Source organism: Bos taurus, chromosome 3, assembly GCF_002263795.3.
Source record: "Bos taurus isolate L1 Dominette 01449 registration number 42190680 breed Hereford chromosome 3, ARS-UCD2.0, whole genome shotgun sequence".
In the NCBI taxonomy this organism is placed as follows: Eukaryota; Metazoa; Chordata; class Mammalia; order Artiodactyla; family Bovidae; genus Bos; species Bos taurus.
Window position 1 is genome coordinate 58,366,716 of NC_037330.1, and position 12,266 is coordinate 58,378,981.

The 12,266-nt window shown below is 42.2% G+C and overlaps 1 protein-coding gene across 1 annotated transcript in view; it reads left to right on the top strand.

Annotated features, from left to right (window-relative positions):
* The first annotated feature begins 7,724 nt into the window (after positions 1-7,724).
* ZNHIT6 (zinc finger HIT-type containing 6) overlaps positions 7,725-12,266 on the top strand; it is a 61,853-nt gene continuing 57,311 nt past the window's right edge. The window contains exons 1-4 of the mRNA XM_002686285.7: positions 7,725-8,529; positions 9,664-9,729; positions 9,816-9,922; positions 10,011-10,096. Coding sequence (XP_002686331.1) covers positions 7,874-8,529; positions 9,664-9,729; positions 9,816-9,922; positions 10,011-10,096 — 915 coding nt within the window. The 5' untranslated portion in view covers positions 7,725-7,873. The remainder of the gene's footprint in view (positions 8,530-9,663; positions 9,730-9,815; positions 9,923-10,010; positions 10,097-12,266) is intronic.

Sequence of the window (12,266 nt, forward strand, 5' to 3'; positions counted from 1 at the left end):
TGGCCCTCAGATTCCTCAGGCCACCCAAATGGGTGCCAAGTTTCCCGGACTCAACCCATGGATACTGCTGCCACAATAGGTCACAGAGGTAGGGAAAGGGAAAAGGACTGCTGCTGCCTAAGGCCCGGGTCTGGACAGTGGGCAGCCATGGTGAGGGCTCTGGAGCTTTGCAGGACACAGCCCTCAGCCTGTCCCACCTCCACCCCCAGCTCATTCACCAGCCCAAGGTCAGAGGGCCTGAAGGGCCCTGGGAGAAGATTAGCTTCTTACCTCACTCTCTGCCCCGAGAATGACTGACAGCAGACTACTGGTGGAGTGGTACTTATAACCCACAAGTGCTAATGGTTAGGCCCTAATGGTCTCAGGCTAATGGCTGCATACTGTATGCTAAGTCACTTCAGTTGAGTCCAACTCCTTTGGACCCCATGGACTGTAGCCCTCCAGGCTCCTCTGTCCATGGGATTCTCTAAGCAAGAACACTGGAGTGAGCTGCCATGCCCTCTCTAAGGGATCTTCCTGACCCAGGGATAGAACTCACGATTCTTAGACCTCCTGCATTGGCAGGCAGTATACCACCTTACCACTAGCACCACCTGGGAAGCCCTACCACTAGCCCTACCAGTGCACACTGTCCCTACCACTAACACATAATAACAAAATAAATCAGACTCACAGACAGAGAACAAACTACTGGTATCCAGTGAGGATGCAGGGGGCAAGGCAAGACAAGAGCAGGGGAGTGAGAGGTACCAGCTATTGACTGTGAGGTAAGCTCAAGCACATCATACAACACAGGTAATACAGCCAATACTTTGTAATAACTAAATGGAAAGTAGCTTTTTAAAATTGTATTAAAATTTTAATTTGAAAAATAAAAAATAACATTAAAAAATAGGCAAAAGATCTGAATAAACGTTTCACTAATAAACATTTCACACACAAATGACCAGTAAGCACATGAAAAGATACTCAATATCATTACTAGTGATTAAGAAAATGCAAATGAAATTCACAATGAGATATTACTATATATGCCATGCATGCTCAGTCGTGTCTGACTCTTTTGCAAGCCCATGGACTGCAGCCCACCAGGCTCCTCAGTTCATAGAATTTTCCAGGTAAGAACACCAATTTAGGTTACCATTTCCTTCTCCAGGGGATCTTTCCAACACAGGGATCAAACCTGTGTCTCTTGCACTGGCAGGAGAATTCTTTACCACTAAGCCACCTGAGTAGCCCCTACATATCCATAGTCAAAAAGACTGACCATACCAAATTTTAGTAAGGATGTAGAGAAACTAGAACCCCAATACATTATTAGTGGAAATGTAAAATGGCATAGCCTCTTTGGGAAACACTTTGACCATTTCTTTAAAAATTAAACACAAACTTTACACACGGACCAGAAATTCCACTCCCAGGTACCTATCCACTAAAGGGAAGTGAAAATATATGTATACACAAAGATTTATATGTGAATCTGGAAGCAAAATCATTGATAATACCAAATATGGAAATAATCCAAATGTCCATCAACTAGTAAAGGAATGAACAAAATGTGATATATCGATACAATGGAATATTATTCAGCAATAAAAAGAAACAAACTACTGACACACGCTACAACATAGATAAGCCTCAAAAACTTTATGCTAAATAAAAGAAGCCAAACTCAAAAGATCATGTATTATGTGATTTCACATGAAACTTCCAAAAAAGGCAAATCTCGAGAGATAGAAAGCAGATCAATGGTTGCCTGGGGCTAGGCCTAGGAACAGGGATTGACTGCAAACAGAAACAAAGGAATTTAAGGAGAAGATAGAAATGTTCTAAAACTGGATAGTGGTGATTGGACAACTCTATAAATGTAAAGTTACTGAACTGTAAGTTTATTGTGGGTGTATTTTTCAACAGGTATATTTTTATGTAAACTATACTTCAACGAGGGGCTTCCCAGGTGGCGCAGTGGTAAAAAATCCTCCTGCCAATGCAGGAGACGTGGGTTGGGAAGATCCCCTGGAGAAGGAAATGGCAACCCACTCCAATATTCTTGCCTGGAAAATTCTATGGACAGATGAGCCTGGTGGGCTACAATCCATGGTGCTACAAAAAGTTGGACATGACTGAGCACACACATGCATATCTCAATGAAGTTGTTAAAAAATAGCACACTATAAAACAATACTATGTACTTCACAAAGACATGTGTTTATGTAAAGAATCATATCAAACGCATGAGAGTGAGAGGAAGGGTAATGATAGTGGTGACGTACAAATGGTGAAAACAGAGAGGGCTGTCGCATATAGTGAGAACATGCCAAGAACTAGTGAATGTGATTATCTCAGCTTTGTCCTCCAGGCTGAGAAAACAAGTAAGCTGTCACTATTGGAAGCTTTCAAAATTACTAGTAGAATGAGGAAAATAATAGTTATAATGGCTTCTACTGTTCAAAAGCTCACATACATTTTCTCATTTAATTCTCGAAATAGCTCTGTGAAATAGGCATACCTATCTCCATTTTAAGAAAGAAGAACCAAGCAAATTCAATGACAAAAGGCCCATGACCACCAAGGCAAATACACATTCACACTGTGGTAGCCATGGAGAGCCACCACCTAGATCTCCCTTCAAAGAACTTGTTACCCAGCTTGTTACTTGTTACAAGAAGGGCAGTCATCAGCCTCCTGCTGTGACCTCCAGCTGCAAGGAAGCTCATTGCCCAAGATGATTCCCTTTCTGAGGCAGGACCCATCAGGAGATTGAGTGAGGTTAGATATAAAGTATGGGGCAGCTCTGCCCTGATGGGGGACACTTGAGAAGAAAATGCTTTCTCAGCAATACCCTACAGGTTGGCCAAGGATTTGTCAAGCCTGCATCACAACTTAATTGTTTTCCTTTGGCCAGTTCTGCTTCATCCTCCTTCCTTTCATAAGCATTGAACCCTAATAACTCCTATCAGCACCTGTTTCTCAGTAACCCAACCTGCAATACATCACAACACATGGCCACAAGATAAAATTCAGGCTTTCCGGCTCCTGCTTCTCATGTGGACACAGCCACACTTACATTCCCCAGCCTTTGTCTTAACCAGACTCAAATGTGAACAAAAGGCTCTGACCAGATCATTTTCTACTTCAGTACTGCCACCAATAGACACATAACATTGAGCAAAGCATTTTCTTTCCATGGGTCTCCATTTTCTTATCTGTCCATTGAGTGGTCAGGAAAAAACACTCCTAAATTTCACTCTATAGTCAGCTAGACAGTTGACTACCCACAGTGCCTGCTGAGCCACCAAAATGGCTTTAACCATCCCTACTATACACTCTCTCATGGTATTTCAGTCTGAGCTAAGATGCTTTCATAGAAAGCATTCCCAGCTTCCTAGCTGTTAAATTGAACCAACTATGATTTCAGCAAAGGGCCAGCTGCCAAAGTGAGGAGGACAGCGCACCATGATGCCTTGTGCAGGGATGATGGACAGAGACGATAGGGACAGCATGACGTTTCAATCCTATACTGAAGGAGCTGGGCTTATCCTTCTACTCCACTGAAGTAGAAAAAGGGAGGGGGAAGAGTTTGAGGAACTGGATAGGAATTCGATGACAGCCTCACAAATAACTTCTCCCTCACCTCTAACCCAGAATCCCTGCCATGTCTGTCCTAGTAGGCAATAACCTTGCTCTATACTCAGACAACCGAAAGTTCTCTCCTCTAGGATCACTCAAGTCCCCTTCCTCCTTCAAAACTGCCCTTTAACAATATCATCACAACCTCTGCATGCATGCACGCTCAGTCACTTCAGTCATGTCTGACTCTTTGCAACCCTATGGACTGAAGGCTGCCAGGCCCCTCTGTCCATGTGATTCTCCAGGCAAGAATCCTGAAGTGGGTTGCCATTCCCTCCTTCAGGGGATCTTCCCCACCCAGGGATCAAACCTGCATTTCCTGCATTGTAGGCAGATTCTTCGGAGAAGGCAATGGCACCCCAGTCCAGTACTCTTGCCTGGAGAATCCCATGGACAGAGGAGCCTGGTAGGCTGCAGTCCATGGTGTCGCTAGGAGTCAGACACGACTGAGCGACTTCACTTTCACTTTTCACTGTCATGCATTGGAGAAGGAAATGGCAACCCACTCCAGTGTTCTTGCCTGGAGAATCCCAGGGACGGGGGAGCCTGGTGGGCTGCCGTCTCTGGGGTCGCACAGAGTTGGACACGACTGAAGCGACTTAGCAGCAGCAGCAGCAGCAGGCAGATTCTTTACCCCTGAGCCACCAGGGAGGCCCCATAACCTCTGATACCTCCATTAAAACTAGTCTTACAGTGTTAACTGTTTAACTCAGGTAAGTGATAAGCTGTGATGTTCTCAAGAATCCTTACTGATTTAACAATTTTCCCTCCAATGACCGTTAAAAAACACACAGAGATTACAAGAAAAAATGTAGGAAAACGACAAATATCCAAAATACTCCAAAGTGTTTTTACTTCTGGTGTCTGATTTGTAGTTTCACAACTTGGCCTGTAATCTTAAATGGAAATCCAGATGGTTTTATTCTCTTGAGGATAAACATATCCTCCTGTTACTATCTTCACCCAAATTTTGTCTTTAGCAAGGCCACGTGGATTCCTTGTTATTTAGCACTATTCCTAGCATAAACATGTAATCCGGCCTGCAAATCTGAGACAGACTGGGCCATGAGACCTGCGACCCTTTACTGCAGTGCTTGCACCTGGACAAAAGTCTCCTCCAGCAACAAAATACAAAGAAACCATAAGGGACTAAAAATATAACTTCCTGCATGGGCAGCTGAGGCAAATTATGAACAGGACAGAAAAAGACCAAAGACCCAACTACCACTTCTAAAGAGTCTGGAACAAAAGCAGGGAACTGTGCACACACCTGGCACACAGCTCCACCAAGGGGGTAAGCAGACCAACTAAGCCTCCCTTTAATCCTGGAACCCTATACCCACCCCTACCCTCACCCTATACAAGGACCCAGCTTGCCCTGGAGTACCCCTCCCCCATTCCCACCAGTGAGCAAAATCACCTGTTCCTTGCTTTCACTCCCAACAAAGCCGTGCCTGATTTTCTTGCCTGGTCTCTTACCAATTTCTATTGATGAAGGAGTCAAACAAACCTGATCGGTAACAAGGTTACCAGTAAGGCTCTCTTTGACTCTATGGGCAGCTGGTACCTCCAAGTATCTCAAAAAAACACTGTCATGACTTCTCTGTAAGCCTCTTTACCTTCAGTTCAGTGGCTCAGTCGTGTCCGACTCCTTGCGACCCCATAAATTGCAGCACGCCAGGCCTCCCTGTCCATCACCAACTCCCGGAGTTCACTCAGACCCACATCCGTGGAGTCAGTGATGCCATCCAGCCATGTCATCCTCTGTCGTGCCCTTCTCCTCTTGCCCCCAATCCCTCCCAGCATCAGGGTCTTTTGCAATGAGTCAACTCTAAACATGAAGTAGCCAAAGTACTGGAGTTTCAGCTTTAGCATCATTCCTTCCAAAGAAATCCCAGGGCTGATCTCCTGCAGAATGGACTGGTTGGATCTCCCTGCAGTCCAAGTGACTCTCAAGAGTCTTCTCCAACATTATAGTTCAAAAGCTTCAATTCTTCGGTGCTCAGCCTTCTTCACAGTCCAACACTCATATCCATAAATGACCACAGGAAAAACCATAGCCTTGACTAGATGGACCTTTGTTGGCAAAGTAATGTCTCTGCTTTTGAATATGCTATCTAGGTTGGTCATAACTTTCCTTCCAAGGAGCAAGCGTCTTTTAATTTCATAGCTGCAGTCACCATCTGTACTGATTTTGGAGCCCCAAAAAATAAAGTCTGACACAGTTTCCACTGTTTCCCCATCTATTTCCCATGAAGTGATGGGACCGGATGCCATGATCTTCGTTTTCTGAATGTTGAGCTTTAAGCCGACTTTTTCACTCTCCACTTTGACTTTCATCAAGAGGCTTTTTAGTTCCTCTTCACTTTCTGCCTTAAGGGTGGTGTCATCTGCATATCTGAGGTTACTGATATTCCTCCCGGCAATCTTGATTCCAGCTTGTGCTTCTTCCAGTCCAGCGTTTCTCATGATGTACTCTGCATAGAAGTTAAATAAGCAGGGTGATAATATACAGGCTTGACGTACTCCTTTTCCTATTTTGAACCAGTCTGTCATTCCATGTCCAGTTCTAACTGTTGCTTCCTGACCTGCACACAGGTTTCTCAAGAGGCAGGTCAGGTGGTCTGGTATTCCCATCTCTTTCAGAATTTTCCACAGTTTATTGTGATCCACACAGTCAAAGGCTTTGGCATAGTCAATAAAGCAGAAACAGATGTTTTTCTGGAACTCTCTTGCTTTTTTGATGATCCAGCGGATGTTGGCAATTTGCTCTCTGGTTCCTCTGCCTTTTCTAAAACCAGCTTGAACACCTGGAAGTTCACAGTTCAAATATTGCTGAAGCCTGGCTTGGAGAATTTTGAGCATTACTTTACTAGCGTGTGAGATGAGTGCAATGGTGCAGTGGTTTGAGCGTTCTTTGGCATTGCCTTTCTTTGGGATTGGAATGAAAACTGACCTTTTCCAGTCCTGTGGCCACTGCTGAATTTTCCAAATTTGCTGGCATATTGAGTGTAGCACTTTCACAGCATCATCTTTCAGGATCTGAAATAGCTCAACTGGAATTCCATCACCTCCACTAGCTTTGTTCATAGTGATGCCTTCTAAGACCCATTTGACTTCACATACCAGGATGTCTGGCTCTAGGTGAGTGATTACACCATCGTGGTTATCAGTACGTGATAACAATCTTTAAAAGTAACTGGCGGCTCAGTGGTGCCTGCAATGCAAAGACGCTGGAGATAGGAGTTCAACCCCTGGGTAGGGAAGATCCCCTGGAGAAGAAAATGGCAACCAATTTCAGTACTCTTGCCTGGAGTACAGAGGAGGAGCCTGGTGTACTTGCAAAAGAGTTGGAAATGACTTGGCGACTCAACAACACAACAACAAAAGTAACTGAAATGGATGCCAGGAAAGTTTTCCTTTATTGAGGGTTGTTTTGGGTTTTTTTCCCTATAAGTTCTAGGAAATCCTGGAGACTGATTTTTTGACCCTGTCTTTAAATATATGTGATATATATATTCTAAAGATAATTCAGTAGGATGCTGTAAATGGGGAACTGGCTGATGCCGGCTGTTATTGACAAATAACTGAAAGAATAAAAATAATGCCTTCTTTCTATCTGAAACCTCCTGGTAATAATAGAAACGATGTTGTTTGTTTCATCACTGCTAGCTTATTTCCATATATTATCACACGTAACATCAAAATACACTACAAGATTTATAATACCATCGTCTCTGGAGTACTGCTTAAGAAACTGAAGCATGGAAAGGAGTGCTATTAGATGTTTCTTCCATCTTCGTGCAAGCTTAGAACAGAACAGGGTAGGTCTTCACATTTGAACGCAGCGAGGATTTCGCCTCTCTCCCTTATCCTGAACTCCTCCGGTCTCTTAAAGCAGAAGCCTGTAGCCCCGTGCAGAAACCCTCCAAGGGAAGGGTTTGGTGAAACCCCGCCCCGGGGGCGGGATCGAAGTGGGCGTGGTCTCAAACGGATCCCGGGAAGATCTGTGCGGGACTGCCACAGAGCCGTAAAGAGCTCCTTGAGTCGTGAAAGGGTACGGCGCGGAAGCGTTGCTTTACGACCGTTCGGACAGGCGCGCCGGGTCGGCGTTCACTGCTTGCTACTTCTGTGATATGCACGTGGGCCGCTCTTCGGGGTTTTGCAGGTAACTCAGCCCTCTTGGCGTGAACCAAACACATTGAAGGACGGTGTGGCAACGGAGGTCAAGGATCTTGAGCTGATGGATTTTGCTGCTGAAAGTGAAGAGATGTCGGGAGGAGGTCTCCAGAGTGAAGCTGAGGGGGCGCGGCTAAGTCTCGACACAGATCAAGAGAGAGTAAGGACTGAGGAGTCCGGCGATGGAGAGGCGGAGAATGGTCTGACCGGAATGGAGAAGACAAGGGCAGGGGAAGAAGAAAGTAGACGAAGAGCAGAGGAGATGCGAATGGACCTAACGGTTGTGAAGCAAGAAGTAATGGACTGGTCAGAAATGGTAGAAGGTACGCTGAATGGCCAGTGGGTAAAGCAGGAGGAGGACCGACATGAGGTGAAAGAGGAAAAACCAGGCACATTGGAGGTGAAGGAGGAGATGGATAGTAGTTTGATGGTAAAAGAAGAAAAGGTGGAAGAAACAGAGATAAAGGAAGAGAAAGTGAAGGTGAAGGAAGAAGTGATGGACTGGCTGGAAGTGAAGGAAGAGAAGAAAGATATCTTGGAGATTAAACGTGAGGAAGTGTCTCTTGATCAGAATATTAAAAAGGAGGAAATAATGGATGAAATGTATGTAAAAGAAGAGAAGTATTTCCCCAAAGAAGAAATGGTGGATTATACAAAGGTGAAAGAAGAGCCTCAGATAAATCCTTCAGTGGGCTCGAAGCGGAAACTGGCCATGTCAAGGTAGGGCAGAGCTGTGAAGGTCTTTTGTTGTCTAGGTTGAAAGAAACTACACGATCAGAAAGGTGTGGATTAATGAAAAATAAGCGCGAGTTTGGGCCGGGAGTCTGAGTGGTGGGGGGAGAGGCGATTAGGAAAGGAGGGTTTTGTCAGATAACAACAAATTCTGTGGAAATATGTGAGGTTGGTACTAGTGTCCAGTGGCCAAGTTAGGAAATGAAAATTCTTGGGACCAGAAAACCCCTGGACCAGTATCTGGCTTGACTTTGTATGCCCTTGGCTCAGTATTCCTTTGAGAGAGGATAGGTGTGAGGAACAGTCTAATAAAACCAACAAGGAAAAGTGGAGTAAGTTAAAATTAGGCAAAATACATTGTAACTCACTCAATTGGCTAGTTTCTCTATGGGTACTATGAACATTTATTGCTTTTGATTTGATTTCTTTATAGTGTGATCATGTGGCAGCATAGGAAATAAGAGTAGTCAGATTCTCGGGACCATTTCTGTCTCGAATACAGTGAATCAACATGTAGTTTGCTTGTCTGTTTGTAGTTTGATTGTCATTGTACACTGATTGTCACTCAAGTGAAAGATCAGTTGGAGACAGATGATGGATAGTAGTATTTCTAGAGTGTTTTGATGCCCATTCTCAGTTGGGTGAGGAACTGAGGAAGAAAGATGCAACTGCTGCTCTCTAAATTTGCCTGGGTCTTCTTTTTCTGAATGTGTCTGCCTTTAAGATATATAAACAGCTCATGGATTGGACTTCTGGGTATGTGCACACACACAGTTGTTAACAGTGTCAGGCACTCCAAGTTCAAATATCAAAAAGCGATCTCATTGTCTGATTATTTAGAAAAGGAAGTCACAGTGAGGTAATTTTTTAAATTTGATACATGTTTTCTTGAATTACCTATCATTAAACAACATTGTAAATGTAGTGTCATTTAGAGATGGTTTCCTAGAGGAGAATTTTCTAATAATGTTTGACAGCTGTCCATTATTTCATTAGAGTTACTTGCATCTACTTTATTCACTGTGACTGCAGGTCTGTAAATTGTGATGGATTAAAAGTTTATAAATAAATATATAGAATTAATATTTGATAATCTATTAAGTTTCTTGTGGACTTTTGTAGATGTGAAACTTGTGGTACAGAAGAAGCAAAGTACAGATGTCCACGTTGTTTGCGGTATTCCTGCAGGTATGTATGTAATTTTCTACCTTATTATCTCTGCCTGTATCCATTTTACCTCAAAGCATAAAAGTTCCTTCTCTTTGTCTCTTCAGTTTGCCCTGTGTAAAGAAACACAAAGCAGAACTAACATGTAATGGAGTTCGAGATAAAACTGCGTATGTTTCAATACAACAGTTTACAGAAATGAATCTCCTAAGTGGTAAGCCATCTTATGTATAGCAGATTGATGCTTCCTGGCCATAGGCATATACCATTTATTTATTTTTCTGTGTTTTTGAAATTTGTAGATTATCGATTTTTAGAAGATGTGGCAAGAACAGCAGACCATATTTCTAGAGATGCTTTCTTGAAAAGACCAATCAGCAATAAACATGTAAGTATTTCTTCTGTTCTTTTCCAGTTAGAATTTCTTCTAATCAAATAGATTCTTTTTTTTCTTTTTGCATTCAACAAATAATATATTAAGTGGCTACTATGATCCAGGGCTGTTCCAGTTGCTAGGGATACAGCAGTGACCAAAACAAAGTCCTTCCCCTTGTGGAACTTGTAGCGGGAGAGACAGGGGATGAGTACAGGAACAAATATAATTTCAGATAGAGTTAAGTGCATCTGAAAGATAAAGAGGACAACAGGAGGTTAAAGAAAATCAAAATGGTGTTTGTGGGTGAGGGAGGTTCTGAGAGTAGTCAGGAGAGTCTTCTCGGAGAGATGCCATCAAGCAGCAGTGTGAATGATGAGAAAGAGGCAGTCACGTGATCGTTTGAAGGACGACTTTACAGACAGAGACAAAAGCAGAAGTATAGAATGAATCAGGGTCAGAGTTAGTGTGTTTGAGGGCTTAAAAGAGGAGCCCAGTGACTGTAGCATAATTGAGTGAGGAGCATGTTGAACGGTGAGGTTAAAGAAACTGATGAAGTCTCCTAATGTATTCAAAGTAAAAATGGAGGCCATGGGAGGCAATTGAGCATGTTTGCTTTTTGAAAGATCACTCTTGAGGCTCTCTGGAAAGTGGACTTGAATAGGCAAGAGTGGAAGATTGGAAGCTGGGAGATCAGTTACAGAGCTATTGTTGTGGTTCTGGTCACAGATGATGCTGTTAGAATTATTGGGAAGTGATTAGATGTGTTTTTTTTAATTGGAGTATAGTTGCTTTACAATGTTGTATTAGTTTCTGCTGTACAGCAGAGTGAATCAGCAACATGTGTAAATGTATATCCTCTCTTCCTTGGATTGCCTTCCACTTAGATCACCACAGAGCAGAGTTCCCTATGCTATACAGGGGAAGTGATTAGATTTGAGTTTTGAAAGAAGGGCTAATAAGACTTGCTATTTTAATAAACTTGTTATACTCTTTAATTTCTTTTTCATTCCTTAAGCACTGTGCAAAATGAAAAGCTTACATATTGGAAATATTTTCCAACTGCTATTGTTCTAAAAATTCTTTAATATTATTTAATCACATCACAGAATTATCTTTGGTTTTCAGAGACCATACTGGTATTGGAGTTGCAGAATTTTAATACTCTTTAAAGTATTTTATTGGTATTATTGGTACAGACATGACATTACACATGTCTGAAAGAAAAATTACCATATATCAAGTTTTTTTTTTTCTTGAGCTTAATTAAACATCATTAAATTATATAGTTAAAGGATAAACTGCTTTTTAAATATTTTCTTTTTATGAAATATGGCACGCATATAAAAAAGCATAAAATAGAAATATACCATTTAATAATAATTATGGAGTGAGCATCCATGTAGCTACCACCTAGATCTAGAATTAGAACATAACCAGCTTCTCAAGAATTCCTACCACCATGTTATGCCCATCCCTGAACCATTCTTATTTCTGGGTTTTCTGTAATAAATTTTATGAACAATGCTATAGTGAACACTTTTGTTTAGGAATTGTGGTTTGCTTATGCATATGTTTTTCTGGAGTTCATACCTAGGAGTGAAATTGCTTTGTTGTGGAGTATGCATATCTTCAATTTGACTGTATGTTACCAAAATATTTTTCAAAGTGGTGATGCCAGATTATACTCACAGTATTTAAGTATACCTGTTGTCACATCCTCTCCAGATTCTTGACTTGGTCATAGTTTTTAAGCTTTTGTCAGTTTGATGGCTTTGTTACTTTATTATGATTTTTAATCTACAGTTGTCCAATTCTTAATGAGATTGAAAGTGACAGTAAAAGTCGCTCAGTTGTGTCCAACTCTTTGCGACCCCATGGACTATACAGTCCATGGAATTCTCCAGGCCAGAATACTGGAGTGGGTAGCCTATCCCTTCTCCAGTGGATCTTCCCGACCCAGGAGTTGAACTGGGATCTCCTGCATTGCAGGTGGATTCTTTACCCACTGAGCTATCAAGGAAGCCTCTTAATGAGATTGAGCACCTTTCAAATATTTTATTGGCCTTTGGATATTCCCCTTTGTGGTGTATGCCTGTTAAGTCTTTGTTCATCTTGTCTTTGGTCTGTTGTTTTTTCCTATTGGTTTTCTTTGTATTTTTAGATGCTGATGTTGATTGTGTAT